Source organism: Nerophis ophidion, linkage group LG14 (assembly GCF_033978795.1).
Source record: "Nerophis ophidion isolate RoL-2023_Sa linkage group LG14, RoL_Noph_v1.0, whole genome shotgun sequence".
In the NCBI taxonomy this organism is placed as follows: domain Eukaryota; kingdom Metazoa; phylum Chordata; class Actinopteri; order Syngnathiformes; family Syngnathidae; genus Nerophis; species Nerophis ophidion.
Genome location: NC_084624.1, coordinates 9,280,821 through 9,303,629, shown reverse-complemented (window position 1 = coordinate 9,303,629; position 22,809 = coordinate 9,280,821). Strand labels below are relative to the sequence as shown.

General features: G+C 38.2%; 1 protein-coding gene across 1 annotated transcript in view; it reads left to right on the top strand.

Annotated features, from left to right (window-relative positions):
- The window catches only part of LOC133568086 (ras-related protein Rab-3A-like), a 44,939-nt gene extending 38,427 nt beyond the window's left edge, over nt 1–6,512 (top strand). Inside the window, exon 5 of the mRNA XM_061919797.1 lies at nt 236–6,512. Coding sequence (XP_061775781.1) covers nt 236–426 — 191 coding nt within the window. The 3' untranslated portion in view covers nt 427–6,512. The remainder of the gene's footprint in view (nt 1–235) is intronic.
- The last annotated feature ends 16,297 nt before the right edge of the window (nt 6,513–22,809 follow it).

Here is a 22,809-nt window from a genome sequence, read left to right as displayed (position 1 = left end):
CGACAATACCCGGAGCATTTACTGTATGTACATATATTGGCCACAACATCAGGGATATAATGCAGAATCAATAGTAGATTTGCAAATCATTGTATTCTACTTTTATTTACCATTTACACAACGTGACACCTTCACTGCTTTTGGGGTTTCGTACATCGGAAGTATGAATCCTGACAAACCGCCTTGTGTCTCACCTAACCGTACACCCTCTGTCGCCCCCTTTCTCGGCCGGCAGGCTTTGAGCACTTTGAAGCGAGCGCCAAGGACAACATCAACGTGAAGCAGACCTTCGAGAGGCTGGTGGACATCATCTGCGAGAGGATGTCCGACACGCTGGACAACAGCGACCCCACCGTCACCGGAGCCAAACAAGGGCCGCAGCTCACCGAGCAGCCGCAGAGGTCCCATCAGGACTGTGCTTGCTAAATGCATCACACACACACACTACATTTGTTCTCCTGAGGTCCATATAACTTTTTAAAGTCATGTTATCAGTTGATGTCATGTAAACCTGCACACATCCATGTGTCACAAACACAGGCGCTGACTGCTGCTGAGATTGTCGTCTTATATCCTCCTCGTAGTCCCAAAGATTAAATCACAGGCGAGCTCTAAATGGTGGCAATGTAGTCACGTCTTCTAACACGCAGACATTCCCATGTTCCGCTGCATGTACAGTACACATGTATAGTACACATGTATAGTACGCATGTACAGTACACATGTACAGTACGCATGTACAGTACGCATGTACAGTACACATGCACAGTACGCATGCAGCGTGCTGGATTCAAACTATGCTTTTAGCCCTTGTGCAACCATTTTTCAAACTTACACCATTTACACATTTTTCAACCGATTCAAACCATTCCACCTTCGACACATTCCAACAATCTGCGAATTCAAACGACCCTTTTTCCAAGTTCCAAAAAATTCCAGGATTTTCCAGAATTTCAGGTTTTCCGGGACATTTTTCCCATTCAAAATGAATTGGCAATTTTCAAACTTCCATCATTTCCACATTTTTTCAACCGATTCAAACCATTGCACCTTCGAAACACTCCACCAATCTGCGAATTTAAACGACCCTTTTTTCAAGTTGAAAATATTTCCAGGATTTTCCAGAATTCCTAGTTTTCCAAAGCCCTATTTCCACCCTTTTTTCTGGCAACTACTCTTCCCAAATGTTTCAACCGATTAAAACCATTCCACCTTCAACACATTCCACCAATCTGTGAATTCAAACTACCCTTTTTCCAAGTTAAAAAAAAATTCAGGATTTTCCAGAATTCCAGGTTTTCCGGGACATTTTTCCCATTCAAAATGAATTGGCCATTTTTCAAACTTCCATCATAATCACATTTTTCTACCGATTCAAACAATTCCACCTTCGACACATTCCACCAATCTGCGAATTAAAACTACCCTTTTTCCAATTTGAAAAAAATTCCAGAATTTTCCAGAATTCCTGGTTTTCCAAAGCTCTATTTCCACCCTTTTTTCCGGCGACTACTCTCCCGCATTTTTCAACCTATTCAAACCATTCCACCTTCAACACATTCCACCAATCTGTGAATTCAAACTACCCTTTTTCCAATTTGAAAAAAATTCCAGGATTTTCCAGAATTCCTGGTTTTCCAAAGCCCTATTTCCACCCTTTTTTCTGGCAACTACTCTTCCCAAATGTTTCAACCTATTCAAACCATTCCACCTTCGACACATTTCAACAATCTGCGAATTCAAACTACCCTTTTTCCAAGTTCCAAAAAATTCCAGGATTTTCCAGAATTTCAGGTTTTCCGGGACATTTTTCCCATTCAAAATGAATTGGCAATTTTCAAACTTCCATCATTTCCAAATTTTTCAACCGATTCAAACCATTGCACCTTCAACACACTTCACCAATCTGCGAATTCAAACTACCCTCTTTCCAATTTGAAAAAAATTCCAGGATTTTCCAGAATTCCTGGTTTTCCAAAACTGTATTTCCACCCTTTTTTCTGGCGACTACTCATCCCAAATTTTTCAACCTATTCAAACAATTCCACCTTCAACACATTCCACCAATCTGTGAATTAAAGCTACCCTTTTTCCAATTTGAAAGAAAAATTCCAGGATTTTCCAGAATTCCTGGTTTTCCAAAGCCCTATTTCCACCCTTTTTTCCGGCAACTACTCTTCCCAAATGTTTCAATCTATTCAAACCATTCCACCTTCAACACATTCCACCAATCTGTGAATTCAAACTATTCTTTTTCCAAGTTCAAAAAAATTCCAGGATTTTCCAGAAATCCAGGTTTTCCGGCCCATTTTTTCCCATTCATAATTAATTGGCCATTTTTCAAACTTCCACCATTTCCACATTTTTCAACCAATTCAAACAATTCCACCTTCGACACTTTCCACCAATCTGTGAATTCAAACTACCCTTTTTCCATGTTCAAAAAAACTCCAGGATTTTCCAGAATTCCTGGTTTTCCAAAGCCCTATTTCAACCCTTTTTTTCTGGTGACATATCCTCCCACATTTATCAACCTATTCAAACCATTCCACCTTTGACACATTCCACCAATCTGCAAATTCAAACTACCCTTTTTCCAAGTTAAAAAAAAATTCAGGATTTTCCAGAATTCCAGGTTTTCCGGGACATTTTTCCCATTCAAAATGAATTGGCCATTTTTCAAACTTCCACCATTTCCACATTTTTCAACCAATTCAAACCATTCCACCTTCAACACACTACATCAATCTGCGAATTCCAACTACCCTTTTCCAAGTTGAAAAAATGTTCAGGATTCCTGGTTTTCCAAAGCCCTATTTCCAACCTTTTTTCCGTTGACTACTCCTCCCGCATTTTTCAACCGATTCAAACCATTCCACATTCAACACATTCCACCAATTTGCGAATTCAAACGACCCTTTTTTCCAAGTAAAAAAAAAAATACAGGTTTTCCAGGACATTTTTCCCATTCAAAATTAATTGGCCAATTTTCATTTTAAAACGGGGGCCACATGGAGAAAAATCTACTCCCAAGTGGGCCGGATTGTTAAAATCACGGCACGATAACTTAAAAATAAAGACAACTTCAGATTGATTTTTTTTGTTTCAAACTAGAACAAGCACATTTTGAAAATGTTAAAATCGTCATGTTGTTGGGGTTTATTTACACTTACATGTTGCGGTTAATACTATTCTATCTTTATTTGTCGCTATTTATATTTTCTGAATAAATTGTGTGGTAATGTTCATCAGTCAACTCATTGGAGTTAATTTTCAATCTATCAAGATAAAAAAAATCACATCAAAATCAAATTACAGTATTTTATTTATGTAGTTTGATCATTTTCCTCGACTGATGTACTGACGTGGTTTATTTTGTACATATGTAGCATTATCTACAAAGATACAAAGAATTGCTATAGCGACCTCCAGTGGACACATCTAGAACAGCTGTTTCTTTCATTCAACAATTTCAGGTTAATTTTCGCGGGCCGTACATTTGACACCCCTGCTTTACATACTTACTCTTATGATCCAAAAGTGACACTCTCATAAACACTTTTTTTTTTTAAGCTTTCAACGCTTTACATTTTTAAACATCTTAGATTTGATATTACATTTCTGTGGCCTATTTGTCCCCCCAAAAAATATTTTTCTACAATGGGAAAATGCAAAATAGATATTTCTAAAGATGTGTTGCAGACTGGAATATATTGGAAATTACTGCCTTAAATAAGTCAATAATTCATGACAACTTTTATTTTGATACAATAGACCCAAATGTATTTTTTACAGTGTCTACTGAGCTAGAATTGGAGGGAAAGCAGGCAGGACTTGGTTGAGTTTATTGATAGCTGCCATTTCGGGTGTCATTTCCATTGCATTGCAGCAGTTTAATGGCAGGTTAACTCATTTACACTCATCAAAACTCTGAGAATTATGCTCATATTAAGCTAAGGGGCGCAATTACACCAAAACAATGAAATTAGTTTTTTTGTGGGAAAAACATAGTAATATACCAAGATTAGAGTCCATTAAAAACAGCATTTATAATGGGAGTCAATGGAAAGTGTGTATACTTTTATATTCTATTCTAACATTGCCATCCAAAACACCACATTTCACACGACAAACCTTCATACTGATCCATCATATCACATAAAGAACATGTCATGCTCGTTTTTGCACAAGGGTTATTTAAGCATCATTCCGTCAACCCTTCTTGTTTGCTCATGAGGTCCGAACCACACCCGTCGACATCTGCATTGAAACGCAAAGGGACATTTTCCAGAATATTGTCGCCTGCAGTGAAAGTTACAATAGGTTTAAAAACAAAAAATACGATATTTAAACGGCAGAAAAACGGGAAAGAAGTTGCAGAAGTCTCCCATAGAAAACGTGTGTGGGATTTGACCGGTATTGTCAAGAGTATTTGGACCGACTCTACCTTCGTTCTCACTTCAAATGTTGTGTGGATTGTGTTTGTTCAGGTGACATCATCGGTCCGCCCGCGTTTATCGAGCTTTAAACCTGACGGGGGAAGTAAAAGGTCATTTCAAAATATTAGTCAAATTGTTTTACGCCTTCCTAGCTTTTTAACTTCAAAACGTGTGTTTACAAGAGCCTGCGGTGGACAGCATCTTTTTTTCATTTATTTATTTATTTAAAATGTTTTGCTAATCTAACCAGTCTGGCGCTGCATCCACTCTGTGCTGCTTCATAGTCTGTTTTTATTAGGAACGAGACGAGCGTGTAAATGTTTGAGCTACCGTATTTCCTTGAATTTCCGCCAGGTATATAGTATGCGCCTGACTAGAATTACTGCCGGGTCAAACTCCTTTCGCAAAATAATATTTTTATTCGCGCATGTCTAGAAATTCCGCCGGGTCAAACTCCTTTCGCAAAATAATTAGCATATACCTAGAATTTCCGCCGGGTCAAACTCGTCACGTCACGAGTGACACTTCACCTGTCATCATTTTCAAAATGGAGGAGGCTGATTTCTATCATTTGAAATCGCATAAAGGGAAGAAAATTAAGAGCTATTCAGTAGGATTTAAGGTCCAAGCTATTGAATATGCTAAAAAGAACAGTAAGCAGCTCTGTTTTATTAATATACCGTAGCTGCGTGTGTCAAATATGAGTCATTAAATGACTCCCGCTACATGGTGGTAGAGGGCGCTAGTGATCCTTCTTGCGACTACTCGGCTGCAGAAGAAGTGACAACAAGCAGCAAGAGTGAGCAGCATGTGTTCATTTTTTCCTCCCGCTTGCACTTTTAACATGGAGGATTACATATATAAAATAAAACCGTTTTCTAAACTGGACTTTCATTCGAAGCAGGAGGTAATAGAGGAAGATCTCCATCGAGACAGAGAGACTTTTAAAACTGAAGAAAGATAAGGAAGACTTCTATAAACAAGTTATCGATGCTTTTGATCAGAAGGAGCTGCGCATGGACTACATTTATAAGTAAATGTAAGACCATAATAACGTTTTTTTTATTAAATGTGCTTTTCATGATGGTATCCCTACATCACACTCAAATTTTTAAGCGCAGGCCTAAATTTACCGCATGCCTTTGGTAAGCGCCGGAGTGAGAAGAGATTTTAAATCAATTAACACCCCGGCGGCAATTCAAGGAAATACGGTACGCGTTTTTGAAACACAGAACGAACCTCTACACATAAAAGTATTTATAATGTGCTTAGTTTGCATTGTTGGCAGACTGGATGGTTTGAGTTCAGAGTTCAAACCGTGCTTCTCCATAATCAAAGACATGCGATCCAGCGGCAACGTCAACTTGCACTGGAGCGTTATTTTTGGAAGGGAAGGCACGTTTAATGTCCAATCTGCTATTGACTTTAGTGTGTGTGTGCAGTGCAGACACTCTTTTTTATTTATAACTTATTTATTTTACTCTTTACGCGTTCTAAAGAAGTTTTACAAGCCCGAGACGCGTCCTGGGGAGGAGAGTTCAGACATTCCAGTCATCGGTGGGTAGCTCGTTTGTCTTCTCATATCAGTTATGTAACCTTTTGAAGACTGTTCTCACGGAGCAATAAGCGCCCGTTTGAATTTCCCAGCACGAGCCGGTCCTTCCACGGCCGCGCTTTTGACGAATTGTCCTGTCCACACAACTAAATATAGACGTCAACGTTTCCATATTCCTGTTTGTCTGGCACCGTCAACACCTGTCGCGGCTCCGTGGCTACGCTGAAAAGTTACCACAAGAAACCTGGTTTCACTTTGGAACCCTTTTTGTGTTCCTGTTGTTTTGCCACGGCTGTAGGCGACCTCCCCCCTGTGTCACCACTCTTGTAAATACTGCCCGTCTGGAACTAGTTGTGTGAATCGTGCTGTAATAACTGTAATGCCAGATTTTGCTGAAATGAGGGATCAATAAAAAAATCCTCGCAGCTGGATGTGGTTGACGTGCTACAATGACTCCCAAATGTCAGTCCTTGACTCACGTCGACCTTGTGTCCAGCAGAGGGCGTCACAAGCGAGAATATTTCCTCTTCCTTTGCCAGTTTCCTAACCTTTTCACTGAGCCCAGCGCTTCTCAAATCTTTACACACACGCACACACTCTCCACCGTGACTATAAATAGTACAATTGTGTGAATGCTCCAAAACAGTCACACATATGGTTGTTCTTCACCAAAATTCATCTATTTTTTGTTCTTCTTCTCCAGATTTTGGCAGGCTCTACTTTCCACATTTGTCATCCGATTCAAACAGTTCCAACTTCAAACTGTTCCGCCTATTCGGGAATCGCGGGCTTTCCACTGACAAATTCCTAGATTTCCCAGAATTGCAGGTTTTCCGGGACATTTTTGCCACTCAAAATGAATTGGGCATTTTTCAAACTTCCATCATTTCCACATTTTTCAACCGACTCAAACCATTCCACCTTCAACACATTCCACCAAACTGTGAATTAAAACTACCTTTTTTTTTAAGTTTGAAAAAAATTCCCAGATTTCCCAGAATTCCAGGTTTTCCAGGAAATTTTTCCCATTCAAAATTAATTGGCCATTTTTCAAACTTCCATCATTTCCACATTTTTCAACCGACTCAAACCATTCTACCTTCAACACATTCCACCAAACTGTGAATTAAAACTACCTTTTTTTTAAGTTTGAAAAAAATTCCCAGAATTCCAGGTTTTCCAGGAAATGTTTCCGATTCAAAATGAATTGGCCATTTTTCAAACTTACATCATTTCCACATTTTTCAACCGATTCAAACCATTCCACCTTCCAACACATTCCACCAATCTGAATTCAAAGCACCCTTTTTTCAAGTTTATAAAAAATTCCCAGAATTCCAGGTTTTCCGGGACATTTTTCCCATTCAAAATGAATTGGCCATTTTTAAAACTTCCACCATTTCAACATTTTTCCACCAATTCAAACCATTCCACCTTCAACCCATTCCACCAAACTGTGAATTAAAACTACCTTTTTTTTAAGTTTGAAAAATATTCCCAGATTTCCCAGAATTCCAGGTTTTCCAGGAAATTTTTCCCATTTAAAATGAATTGGCCATTTTTCAAACTTCCATCATTTCCACATTTTTCAACCGATTCAAACCATTCCACCTTCAACACATTCCACCAATCTGAATTCAAAGCACCCTTTTTTCAAGTTTATAAAAAATTCCCAGAATTCCAGGTTTTCCGGGACATTTTTCCCATTCAAAATGAATTGGCCATTTTTCAAACTTCCATCATTTCCACATTTTTCAACCGATTCAAACCATTCTACCTTCAACACATTGCCCCAATCTTCAAATTCAAAGCACCCTTTTCTGAAGTTAAAAAAAAAATTCCCAGAATTCCAGGTTTTCCTGGCCATTTTTCGCATTCAAAGTGAATTGGACATTTTTCAAACTTCCGCCATTTCCACATTTTTTAACCAATTCAAACCATTCCACCTTCAACACATTGCGCCAATCTGTGAATTAAAACTATTATTTTTCCAAGTCCCTAAAAAAACCCAGGTTTCCCAAAATTCCAGGTTTTCCAGGATATTTTTCCTTTCAGAATTAATTGGCCATTTCCACATTTTTCCACCAATTCAAACCATTCCATCTTCAACACATTGCACCAATCTTCAAATTCAAAGCACCCTTTTTTGAAGTTAAAAAAAAATTCCCAGAATTCCAGGTTGTACGGGACATTTTTGCCATTCAAAATTAATTTGGCCATATTTCAAACTTCCACCATTTCCACATTTTTCAACTGATTCAAACCATTCCACCTTCAACACATTCCACCAATCTGCAAATTCAAAACACCTTTTTTCCAAGTTTGAAAAAATTCCCAGATTTCCCAGAATTGCAGGTTTTCCTGGACATTTTTGCCATTCAAAATGAATTGGGCATTTTTCAAACTTCCATCATTTCCACATTTTTCAACCGACTCAAACCATTCCACCTTCAACACATTCCACCAAACTGTGAATTAAAACTACCTTTTTTTAAGTTTGAAAAAAATTCCCAGAATTCCAGGTTTTCCAGGAAATGTTTCCGATTCAAAATGAATTGGCCATTTTTCAAACTTCCATCATTTCCACATTTTTCAACCGATTCAAACCATTCCACCTTCCAACACATTCCACCAATCTGAATTCAAAGCACCCTTTTTTCAAGTTTATAAAAAATTCCCAGAATTCCAGGTTTTCCGGGACATTTTTCCCATTCAAAATTAATTGGCCATTTTTAAAACTTCCACCATTTCAACATTTTTCCACCAATTCAAACCATTCCACCTTCAGCCCATTCCACCAAACTGTGAATTAAAACTACCTTTTTTTTAAGTTTGAAAAATATTCCCAGATTTCCCAGAATTCCAGGTTTTCCAGGAAATTTTTCCCATTTAAAATAATTGGCCATTTTTCAAACTTCCATCATTTCCACATTTTTCAGCCGATTCAAACCATTCCACCTTCAACACATTCTACCAATCTGAATTCAAAGCTCCCTTTTTTCAAGTTTATAAAAAATTCCCAGAATTCCAGGTTTTCCGGGACATTTTTCCCATTCAAAATGAATTGGCCATTTTTCAAACTTCCATCATTTCCACATTTTTCAACCGACTCAAACCATTCCACCTTCAACACATTCCACCAAACTGTGAATTAAAACTACCTTTTTTTTAAGTTTGAAAAATATTCCCAGATTTCCCAGAATTCCAGGTTTTCCAGGAAATGTTTCCCATTCAAAATGAATTGGCCATTTTTCAAACTTCCATCATTTCCACATTTTTCAACCGATTCAAACCATTCCACCTTCAACACATTCCACCAATCTGAATTCAAAGCACCCTTTTTTCAAGTTTATAAAAAATTCCCAGAATTCCAGGTTTTCCGGGACATTTTTCCCATTCAAAATGAATTGGCCATTTTTCAAACTTCCATCATTTCCACATTTTTCAACCGATTCAAACCATTCTACCTTCAACACATTGCCCCAATCTTCAAATTCAAAGCACCCTTTTTTGAAGTTAAAAAAAAAATTCCCAGAATTCCAGGTTGTCCAGCACATTTTTGCCATTCAAAATGAATTGGCCATTTTTCAAACTTCCACCATTTCCACATTTTTTAACCAATTCAAACCATTCCACCTTCAACACATTGCACCAATCTGTGAATTAAAACTACCCTGTTTTCAAGTTTAAAAAAATTCCCAGAATTCCAGGTTTTCCTGGCCATTTTTCGCATTCAAAGTGAATTGGACATTTTTCAAACTTCCGCCATTTCCACATTTTTCAACCGATTCGAACCAATCCACCTTCAACACATTCCACCAATCTGTGAATTAAAACTATTTTTCTTCCAAGTCCCTAAAAAAACCCAGGTTTCCCAAAATTCCAGGTTTTCCAGGATATTTTTCCTTTCAAAATGAATTGGCCATTTCCGCATTTTTCCACCAATTCAAACCATTCCATCTTCAACACATTGCACCAATCTTCAAATTCAAAGCACCCTTTTTTGAAGTTAAAAAAAAATTCCCAGAATTCCAGGTTGTCCGTGACATTTTTGCCATTCAAAATTAATTTGGCCATATTTCAAACTTCCACCATTTCCACATTTTTCAACCGATTCAAACCATTCCACCTTCAACACATTCCACCAATCTGCAAATTCAAAACACCTTTTTTCCAAGTTTGAAAAAATTCCCAGATTTCCCAGAATTGCAGGTTTTCCTGGACATTTTTGCCATTCAAAATGAATTGGGTATTTTTCAAACTTCCATCATTTCCACATTTTTCAACCGACTCAAACCATTCCACCTTCAACACATTCCACCAAACTGTGAATTAAAACTACCTTTTTTTTAAGTTTGAAAAAAATTCCAGGTTTTCCAGGAAATGTTTCCCATTCAAAATGAATTGGCCATTTTTCAAACTTCCATCATTTCCACATTTTTCAACCGATTCAAACCATTCCACCTTCAACACATTGCACCAATCTTCAAATTCAAAGCACTCTTTTTTCAAGTTTAAAAAAAAATCCCAGAATTCCAGGTTTTCCGGGACATTTTTCCCATTCAAAATGAATTGGCCATTTTTAAAACTTCCGCCATTTCAACATTTTTCCACCAATTCAAACCATTCCACCTTCAACACTTTGCACCAATCTTCAAATTCAAAGCACCCTTTTTTGAAGTTAAAAAAAAATTCCCAGAATTACATGTTGTCCGGGACATTTTTGCCATTCAAAATTAATTTGGCCATATTTCAAACTTCCACCATTTCCACATTTTTCAACCGATTCAAACCATTCCACCTTCAACACATTCCACCAATCTGCAAATTCAAAACACCCTTTTTTCAAGTTTGGAAAAATTCCCAGTTTTCCCAGAATTCCAGGTTTTCCTGGACATTTTTCCCATTCCAAATGAATCGGACATTTTTCAAACTTCAACACTTTCCACATTTTTAAACCGATTTGAACCATTCCACCTTCAGCACATTCCACCAATCTGTGAATTCAAACTATTCTTTTTTCAAGTCCCAAAAAAAAAATCCCAGATTTTCCAGAATTCCGGGTTTTCCTGGACATTTTCCCATTCAAAATGAATTGGCCATTTTTCAAACTTCCACCATTTCTACATTTTTCAACCGATTCGAAGCATTCCACCTTCAACACATTCCACCAATCTGTGAATTAAAACTATTCTTTTTCCAAGTCCAAAAATAAAATCCCAGAGTTCCCAGAATTCCAGGTTTTCCGGGATATTTTTCCCATTCAAAATGAATTGGCCATTTCCACATTTTTCAACCAATTCAAACCATTCCACCTTCAACACTTTCACCAATCTTCAAACTCAAAGCACCCTTTTTTGAAGTTAAAAAAAAATTCCCAGAATTCCAGGTTGTCCGGGACATTTTTGCCATTCAAAATGAATTTGGCCATATTTCAAACTTCCACCATTTTCACATTTTTCAACCGATTCAAACCATTCCACCTTCAACACATTCCACCTATCTGTAAATTCAAAACACCTTTTTTCCAAGTTTGAAAAAATTCCCAGATTTCCAGGTTTTCCAGGAAATTTTTCCCATTCAAAATGAATTGGCCATTTTTCAAACTTCCATCATTTCCACATTTTTCAACCGATTCAAACCATTCCACCTTCAACACATTCCACCAATCTGAATTCAAAGCTCCCTTTTTTCAAGTTTATAAAAAAATCCCAGAATTCCAGGTTTTCCGGGACATTTTTCCCATTCAAAATGAATTGGCCATTTTTCAAACTTCCATCATTTCCACATTTTTCAACCGATTCAAACCATTCCACCTTCAACACATTTCCCCAATCTTCAAATTCAATGCACCCTTTTTTGAAGTGAAAAAAAAATCCCAGAATTCCAGGTTGTCCGGCACATTTTTGCCATTCAAAATGAATTGGCCATTTTTCAAACTTCCACCATTTCCACATTTTTAACCAATTCAAACCATTCCACCTTCAACACATTGCAACCAATCTGTGATTAAAACTACCCTATTTTCAAGTTTAAAAAAATTCCCAGAATTCCAGGTTTTCCTGGCCATTTTTCGCATTCAAAGTGAATTGGACATTTTTCAAACTTCCGCCATTTCCACATTTTTCAACCGATTCGAACCAATCCACCTTCAACACATTCCACCAATCTGTGAATTAAAACTATTCTTTTTCCAAGTCCCTAAAAAAACCCAGGTTTCCGAAAATTCCAGGTTTTCCAGGATATTTTTCCTTTCAAAATGAATTGGCCATTTCCACATTTTTCCACCAATTCAAACCATTCCATCTTCAACACATTGCACCAATCTTCAAATTCAAAGCACCCTTTTTGAAGTTAAAAAAAAATTCCCAGAATTCCAGGTTGTACGGGACATTTTTGCCATTCAAAATTAATTTGGCCATATTTCAAACTTCCACCATTTCCACATTTTTCAACCGATTCAAACCATTCCACCTTCAACACATTCCACCAATCTGCAAATTCAAAACACCTTTTTTCCAAGTTTGAAAAAATTCCCAGATTTCCCAGAATTGCAGGTTTTCCTGGACATTTTTGCCACTCAAAATGAATTGGGCATTTTTCAAACTTCCATCATTTCCACATTTTTCAACCGACTCAAACCATTCCACCTTCAACACATTCCACCAAACTGTGAATTAAAACTACCTTTTTTTTTTAAGTTTGAAAAAAATTCCCAGATTTCCCAGAATTCCAGGTTTTCCAGGAAAGTTTTCCCATTCAAAATGAATTGGCCATTTTTCAAACTTCCATCATTTCCACATTTTTCAACCGACTCAGACCATTCCACCTTCAACACATTCCACCAAACTGTGAATTAAAACTACCTTTTTTTTAAGTTTGAAAAAAATTCCCAGAATTCCAGGTTTTCCGGGACATTTTTCCCATTCAAAATGAATTGGCCATTTTTCAAACTTCCATCATTTCCACATTTTTCAACCGATTCAAACCATTCCACCTTCAACACTTTGCACCAATCTTCAAATTCAAAGCACCCTTTTTTGAAGTTAAAAAAAAATTCCCAGAATTCCATGTTGTCCGGGACATTTTTGCCATTCAAAATTAATTTGGCCATATTTTAAACTTCCACCATTTCCACATTTTTCAACCGATTCAAACCATTCCACCTTCAACACATTCCACCAATCTGCAAATTCAAAACACCCTTTTTTCAAGTTTGAAAAAATTCCCAGTTTTCCCAGAATTCCAGGTTTTCCTGGACATTTTTCCCATTCCAAATGAATCGGACATTTTTCAAACTTCCACACTTTCCTCATTTTTCAACCGATTTGAACCATTCCACCTTCAGCACATTCCACCAATCTGTGAATTCAAACTATTCTTTTTTCAAGTCCCAAAAAAAAATTCCCAGATTTTCCAGAATTCCGGGTTTTCCTGGACATTTTTTCCATTCAAAATGAATTGGCCATTTTTCAAACTTCCACCATTTCTACATTTTTCAACCGATTCGAAGCATTCCACCTTCAACACATTCCACCAATCTGTGAATTAAAACTATTCTTTTTCCAAGTCCAAAAATAAAATCCCAGAGTTCCCAGAATTCCAGGTTTTCCGGGATATTTTTCCCATTCAAAATGAATTGGCCATTTCCACATTTTTCCACCGATTCAAACCATTCCACCTTCAACACATTCCACCTATCTTCAAATTCAAAGCACCCTTTTTTGAAGTCGGGTAAGTATGGCCTTCATCTAGTTTAGGCTAACGTTTATATTCTTTGCTTTACACACATTGATTGTCTAGGCCAGTGTTTTTCAACTTTTTTTTAACCAGGGCACGTTTTTTGCGTTGAAAAAAATGCGGAGGCACACCACCAGCAGAAATCATTAAAAAACTAAACTTAGTTGACGGTAAAGAGTCGTCGTCGCAATTGTTGGATATGACTTTAAAGCATAAGCAAGCATGTATCACTATAGCTCTTGTCTCAAAGTAGGTGTACTGTCACCACCTGTCACATCACACCCTGACTTATTTGCACTTTTTTGCAGTTTTCCTGTGTGTCGTGTTTTAGTTCTTGTCTTGCACTTATATTGGTGGCTTTTTCACTTATTTTTGGTATTTTCCTGTAGCATTTTGTCTTCCTTTGAGCGATATTTCCCGCATCTACTTTGTTTTAGCAATCAAGAATATTTCAGTTGTTTTTATCCTCTTTTGTGGGGACATTTTTGATTGTCATCTCATGTTCGGACGTAGATTGTCTTTGCTCCTAAGTAAGTCTTTGCTGTCGTCCAGCATTCGGTTTTTGTTTACTTTGTAGCCAGTTCAGTTTTAGTTTCGTTCTGCATAGGCTTCCCTAAGCTTCAATGCCTTTTCCTATGGGTTTATTTTTGGTTTAAGCATTAGACACCTTTTTTACCTGCACACTGCCTGCCGCTGTTTCTGACATCTACAAAGCAATAAGCTACCGGCTGCCACCTACTGATATGGAATAGTATTACACGGTTACTCTGCTGAGCTTTACACAGCACCGACACTCAACAACAACACATCATTTTCAGACTATAATTATCGTATTTTTTGGAGTATAAGTCGCTCCGGAGTATATTTCTGCACCTGCAAAAAATGCATAATAAAGAAGGAAAAAAACATATATAAGTCACATTTTTTGGGGAAATTTATTTGATTAAACCCAACACCAAGAATAGACATTTGAAAGGCAATTTAAAATAAATAAAGAATACTGAACAACAGGCTGAATAAGTGTACGTTATATGAGGCATAAATAACCAACTGCTATGTTAACCTAACATTATGGTAAGAGTCCTTCAAATAACTATAACAAATAGAACATGCTAGAAGTTTACCAAACAATCTGTCACTACTAATCCATAAATCCCATGAAATCTTATGTCTAGTCTCTTACGTGAATGAGCTAAATAATATTATTTGATATTTTACGGTAATGTGTTAATAATTTCACACATAAGTCGCACCCCTGGCCAAACTATGGAAAAAACTGCGACTTATAGTCCGAAAAATACGGTAGTGGTTTGCAAAAAAATTTGTTTAACCCAAATAAGTGAAATTCGATAATCTCCCACGGCACACCAGACCGTATCTCACGGCACAATGGTTGAAAAACACTGGTCTAGGAGACTGGCCCAGGCAATTAGCTTTTCCACACACCATCCTGACTCACGGTTTCAACATTTTCTTCTTAAATGCGTATTTAATCATGTTGTACTTTCTGCAACCATTGCAAATTGTAGTACTTTCACCTGAGTTAAGCAGGTAGCCTGGTATTGGTGGTCCGGCTCAGCGTGTAGAGAAAAATAAGGGTTCCCGGTTTAAATCCAGCTTCAGTCATTGTGTCCTTGGGCATAACACTTCACCCACCCTGCTCCCAGTGCCACCCGTACTGATGTAACTGTGACTCATCCCCTTTAATGTATGGCTTTCCCAATGTAAAGCGAGTGGGGACGATTTTGGAATAGCACTATATAAACATCATTCATCCAATTCCACTTTAATAACAATAGGTGGAGACGTGCTGCTTCGGACTTTGGGCTCCTTAAAAAGGGTAGAAAAGCGCTATACAAGTACAACCATTTACCATTTTTTTGTCTTGTTAAACTTGCATGTGAACTTTTTTTTTAGCCAACTTTTCAGCCGAATACCTCAAATTCTTATAACATGGCACTAAATAAAATTCCACTTATAACGGACTATTGCACCCATAAATCTCTCTAAAAAAAACACCCAAAAAGCGTCAACAATACTCCATTCATATTTCGTAACCTGAATATTGAGCAAATATTTTTGGTGCCGACATTTATTTTTTTTGTATTGCTGTGCTCTGATCTTCGAGAGCTTGTGCTAGCTGTATTGACGTCGTCAGCTGGTGAGCTGCTCTTAAGTAGTGGAGCTAGAAAGTTCCATCTTAGCTCATAAATAATGCCTCTCACCTGGATAGTAGAAGGATGAAGACGTAATCTGACGAGCTGGTCAACTTTGTCGTCCAATTTAGACCCGGAAATGGCGAGAAAAGACTCCAAAAGACACTTGGTCCCCTATGAGTCATTCTTCATCTAAACGCATCCTAGCAGTCTGCATCCTAATGACAGCCGACCTTGTACAGTAAGTGATATTTTACTATGTTTGCCGGCTCTAATTATAATCAGTGATGCATTTTTTTTAATTAATGCGCCACCAAATGTTTAAAATGATCAAAATAGGTAAACGACATGTTATAGTGAAAGTGCCCGTTACCACATTAATTAAAGCAGGGGTGTCCAAAGTGTCGCCCGATGCTAATTGTTTACCGGCCCGCCACACATTCTGGAAATGCTATTGTAAAAATAAAAAAGAGCATTAAAAATATTGGAATGAGGTGAAATCTATCGAGAAAAAGTTGAAATTTTGACACAAAGCTGCCATACAGGCTGTTTTTGTTTCCTTTTGTTTTTATTTTACTATGTAAAAACTATCTTTACCATGAATTGATTAACGTGGACCCCGACCTAAACCAGTTGAAAAACTAATTCTGGTGTTACCATTGAGTGGTCAATTGTACAGAATATGTACTGTACTCGGCAATCTACTAATTACGAGTTTCAATCAATCAATTATTTATTTTGTATTTTTCTGCCATTGCTCAAAAAAAAAAAAAGACAAAAAAATCCATGATATAATGAATTATTTTCAAAGCTCCAATTAGTTCAAATATTTCATTTTAAAATGTTTTATGTGGTAAATATTGCACATAAAAGAGCATAAAACAAACAAAATAATAGTTTAAACGTAAAATTTACAGATATATCTGAAGTTGATCTTATAACTTAAGTGTTGAAAGTTAAAAGAAAACCCTAATAAAAATGTATCAGTTTCTGAGTGGGGCACCTTTTGGATTCCAAATATACTTAGTGGTATTTTATTTATCTTTTCACTGTGATTACTCAAAAATACAAAATAATTAAAATCATTGGTGTCCTGCATTTTTTAATCTTTTAGGGCTCTAATTACTAAATACTGCATATTTCAGTTTTACTATGAAAAACAGAGTACTTTTTGACAGAAATGCCATTAAAACCTTTTTTTTTTTTTTTGAAGTTGATATAGAGATTTACTGTAAGCGAAATGATCAAGTATGACACATAGAATGGACCTGCTATCCCCGTTTAAATAAGCAAATTCTCATTGCAGTAGGCCTTCAACTGTTTGAATATTTTTAGAGTGCTTTTGAGGCAAAACTGATCCCGTAAAGGGACAAGCAGTATAAAATGGATGGATGGATGGATCGACTATTATTGGCTCTATTGTAAGCGGACTTTTGGAACAAAAGGCCTGCTCAGTGACCTTGTGGTTAGTGTCCGAGCTGAGATCGGTAGGTGGTGAGTTCAAGTCATACCAGAGACTATAAAAATGGGACCCATTATCTCCCCTTCTTGGCACTCAGCATCAAGGGTTAAAATCACCAAAGTGATTCCTGAGCGCAGCCACTGCAGCTGCCCACTGCTCTTGCAGTGTATTTGATTATTATTAACGGTTGTAATCTGGCTGACCTAAGCCTTGACAATAATATTTGTGAATAAAACATGGTTTCATATTATTTGACAATGTTTATCCTGCTTGGCACTCAGCATCAAGGCTTGGAATTGGGGGTTAAATCACCAAAATGATTCCCGAGCGTGGCCACCGCTGCTGCTCACTGCTCACCCCACCTCCCTGGGGGTGGAAGAAGGTGATGGGTCAAATGCAGAGAGTAATTTCACCACACCTTGTGCGTGTGTGACTATCATTGGTACTTTAATAACTATTTTTTTTTAACACATGTTCGTGTCTTACATAAGATGGTAAATGAGGCAAAATTCCTCCCCCCAAATTTTTTTATGACAGAAAAAAATATTTAAGCTTTACAAAAGTACATCATCCCCCTGTCCTGCATGTGCACTATACTTTACTGTTCGTGTAGATCAGGGCTCGGCAACCCAAAATGTTGAAAGAACCATGTAGGACCAAAAATACAAAAACAAATATGTCTGGAGCCGCAGAAAATAAAAAGCCATATTACATACAAATAGTGTGTCATGAGATATAAATTGAATTATGAGGACTTAAAGGAAACTAAATGAGCTCAAATATAGCTACAAATGAGGCATAATGATGCAATATGTACATACAGCTAGCCTAAATAGCATGTTAGCTTCGATTAGCTTGCAGTCATGCAGTGACCAAATATGTCTGATTAGCACTCCGCATAAGTCAATAACATCAACAAAACTCACCTTTGTGCATTCATGCACAACGTTATAAGTTTGGTGGACAAAATGAGACAGAAAAAGAAGTGGCATAAATCACGTCTTAGAAAGTCGGAGAAAGTTATACATGTAAACAAACTAGGGTGAGTTCAAGGGCACGGCGTTCGCCAAATACTGGAATCAGTGTAGCATTGTTAAGATAAATATTATGCTTTATAACAATTATGGAGGTTTGTGTCATGTTTGTCCTTCTACAGCGGGGGTCGGCAACCCGCTGCTCTTGAGCCACATGTGGCTCTTTAGCGCCGCCCTAGTGGCTCTCTGGAGCTTCTTCAAAAATGTATGAAAAAATACAAAGATGAAGGGAAAAAAATATATATATTTTTTTAATATAGTTTCTGTAGGAGGACAAAAATTACACAAACATCCCTAATTGTTATAAAGCACACTGTTTTTATTAAAGGCCTACTGAAATGAGATGTTCTTATTTAAACGGGGATAGCAGGTCCATTCTATGTGTCATACTTGATCATTTTGCGATATTGCCATATTTTTGCTGAAAGGATTTAGTAGAGAACATCGACGATAAAGTTCGCAACTTTTGGTCGCTAATAAAAAAGCCTTGCCTGTACCAGAAGTAGCAGACGATGTGCGCGTGACGTCACGGGTTGTGGAGCTCCTCACATCTGAACATTGTTTACAATTATAGCCTCAAGCAGCGAGAGCTATTCGGACCGAGAAAGCGATGATTTCCCCATTAATTTGAGCGAGGATGAAAGATTCGTAGATGAAGAAAGTTAGAGTGAAGCACTAAAAAAAAGAAAAGGCGACGGCTCCAGGCGGCGGCAGTGGGAGCGTTTCAGATGTAATTAGACACATTTACTAGGATAATTCTGGAAAATCCCTTATCTGCTTATTGTGTTACTAGTGTTTTAGTGAGATTATAAAGTCATACCTGAAAGTCAGATGGCTGCGGTGAACGCCAGTGTCTCTGGGAGGAGCCAAGATCACAGCTGCCTTTTTGACAGCTACAGGAGGAGGTCCCATATACCACTCAAGCCGACTTAATATCACAATCTTCCCATCCAAAAACTTGCAGGTTGACGTAGAGAAACATGTTCGCTTGACCACTCTGTGTTAAAGCTTCACAACAAAGAAACAAACACCGGGTGTGTTTCGGTGCTAAAGGCAGCTGCAATCCACCGCTTTCCACCAACATCTTTCTTCTTTGACTTCTCCATTATTAATTGAACAAACTGCAAAAGATTCAGCAACACAGATGTCCAAAATACTGTGTAATTATGCGATGAAAAGAGACTACTTTTAGCCGTGAGTGGTGCTGGGCTAATATGTCCCCTCCAACCCGAGATGTCACAAACATGCGTCATCATACACGTCATCATTCCGAAACGTTTTCAACAAGAAACTCCGCGGGAAATTTAAAATTGTAATTTAGTAAACTAAAAAGGCCGTATTGGCATGTGTTGCAATGTTAATATTTCATCATTGATATATAAACTATCAGACTGCGTGGTCGGTAGTAGTGGCTTTCAGTAGGCCTTTAAACATAGTTCACTTATTCAAGTATTTGGCGAGCGCCGTTTTGTCCTACTAATTTTGGCGGCCCTTGAACACACCTGTTTACATGTATAACTTTCTCCGACTTTCTAAGACGTGATTTATGCCACTTCTTTTTCTGTCTCATTTTGTCCACCAAACTTTCAATGTTGTGCATGAATGCACAAAGGTGAGTTTTGTTGATGTTATTGACTTTTGTGGAGTGCTAATCAGACATATTTGGTCACTGCATGACTTCAAGCTAATTGATGCTAACATGCTATTTAGGCTAGCTGTATGTACATATTGCATCATTATCATCATCATTTGTAGCTATATTCGAGCTCATTTAGTTTTTTTTAAGTCCTCATAATTCAATTTATATCTCATGAAACACTATCTGTATGTAATATGGCTTTCTAATTGTTTGCGGCTCCAGACGGATTTGTTTTTGTATTTTTGGTCCAATATGGCTCTTTCAACATTGTGGGTTGCCGACCCTTGATGTGAACAAACTAGTGTGAGTTCAAGGAGTGCCAAAATTAGTAGGACAAAACGGCGCTCGCCAAATACTTGAATCAGTGAAGCATGTTTAATACAAACAGTGTGCTTTATAGCAATTAGAGAGATTTGTGTCATGTTTGTCCTCCTACAGAAACCAAATTAAAACCAAAAATATGTTTTTTTTCCCTCATCATTTCCGTTTTTCATATATTTTAGAAAAAGCTCCAAAGAGCCACTAGGGCGGCGCTAAAGAGCCGTGGGTTGCTGACCCCTGAACCAGGGTGAGTTCAAGGGCCGCCGAAAATAGTAGGACAAATTGGTGCTCGCCTAATACTCGAACCAGTGAAGCATGTTTAATATAAACAGTGTGCTTTATAGCAATTAGGGTGGTTTGTCATGTTTGTCCTCCTACAGAAACCAAATTAAAACCAAAAATGTTTTTTTTCCCCTCATTTACATTTTTCATATATTTTTGAAAAAGCTCAGGAGAGCCACTAGGGCGGCGCTAAAGAGCCGCTGTTTGCCGACCCCTAGTGTAGATGAATAATTATAGGTTGATTGGCAACACTAAATTGGCCCTAGTATGTGACTATTGTCTGTGTTGGCCCTGCGATGAGGTGGCGACTTGTCCAGGGTGTACACCACCTTCTGCCCAATTGTAGCTGAGATAGGCGCCAGCACCCCCCGCGACCCCAAAAGGGAATAAGCGGTAGAAAATGGATGGATGGATATTTTTGAAAAAGCTCCAGAGAGCCACTAGGGCGGCGCTAAAGAGCCATGGGTTGCCGACCCCTGAACTAGGGTGAGTTCAAGGGCCGCCAAAATTAGTAGGACAAAACGGCGTTCGCCTAATACTCGAATCAGTGAAGCATGTTTAATATAAACAGTGTGCTTTATAGCAATTAGGAAGATTTGTGTCATGTTTGTCCTCCTACAAATTAAAACAAAATGTTTTTTCCCCTCATTTCCATTTTTCATATATTTTAGAAAAAGCTCCATAGAGCCACTAGGGCGGCGCTAAAGAGCTGCAGGTTGCCAACCCCAGGTGTAGATTAATAAATATAGGTTGATTGGCAACACTAAATTGGCCCTAGTATGTGAATGTTGTCTGTGTTGGCCTTGCGATGAGGTGCCGACTTGTCCAGGGTGTACACCACCTTCTACCCGATTGTAGCTGAGATAGGCGCCAGCACCCCCCTTGACTCCAAAAGGGAATAAGCGGTTGGAAATGGATGGATATTTTTGAAAAAGCTCCATAGAGCCACTAGGGCGGCGCTAAAGAGCCGTGGGTTGCTGACCCCTGAACTAGGGTGAGTTCAAGGGCCGCCAAAATTAGTAGGACAAAACGGCGCTTGCCTAATACTCGAATCAGTGAAGCATGTTTAACATAAACAGTGTGCTTTATAGCAATTAGGGAGATTTGTGTCATGTTTGTCCTCCTACAAATTAAAACAAAATATGTTTTTTCCCCTTATTTCCATTTTTCATATATTTTCGAAAAAGCTCCATAGAGCCACTAGGGCGGCGCTAAAGAGCCGCAGGTTGCCAACCTCAGGTGTAGATTAATAAATATAGGTTGATTGGCAACACTAAATTGGCCCTAGTATGTGAATGTTGTCTGTGTTGGCCCTGCGATGAGGTGGCGACTTGTCCAGGGTGTACACCACCTTCTTCCTGATTGTAGCTGAGATAGGCGCCAGCACCCCCCTTGACTCCAAAAGGGAATAAGCGGTTGGAAATGGATGGATATTTTTGAAAAAGCTCCATAGAGCCACTAGGGGGCGCTAAAGAGCCGTGGGTTGCTGACCCCTGAACTAGGGTGAGTTCAAGGGCCGCCAAAATAATTTGGACAAAACGGCGCTTGCCTAATACTCGAATCAGTGAAGCATGTTTAATATAAACAGTGTGCTTTATAGCAATTAGAGAGATTTGTGTCATGTTTGTCCTCCTACAGAAACCAAATTAAAACCAAAAATATGTTTCTTTTCCCTCATAATTTCCGTTTTTCATATATTTTACAAAAAGCTCCAAAGAGCCACTAGGGCGGCGCTAAAGAGCCGTGGGTTGCTGACCCCTGAACTAGGGTGAGTTCAAGGGCCGCCAAAATTAGTAGGACAAAACGGCGTTCGCCTAATACTCGAATCAGTGAAGCATGTTTAATATAAACAGTGTGCTTTATAGCAATTAGGGAGGTTTGTGTCATGTTTGTCCTCCTAGAGAAATCAAATTAAAACCAAAAATGTTTTTTTTCCCCCTCCTTTCCATTTTTCATATATTTTAGAAAAAGCGCCAAAGAGCCACTAGGGCGGCACTAAAGAGCCGTGGGTTGCCGACCCCTAGTGTAGATTAATAAATATAGGTTGATTGGCAACACTGAATTGGCCCTAGTGTGTGAATGTTGTCTATCTGTGTTGGCCCTGCGATGAGGTGGCGACTTGTCCAGGGTGTACACCACCTTCTGCCCGATGGATGCTGAGATAGGCACCAGCGACCCCAA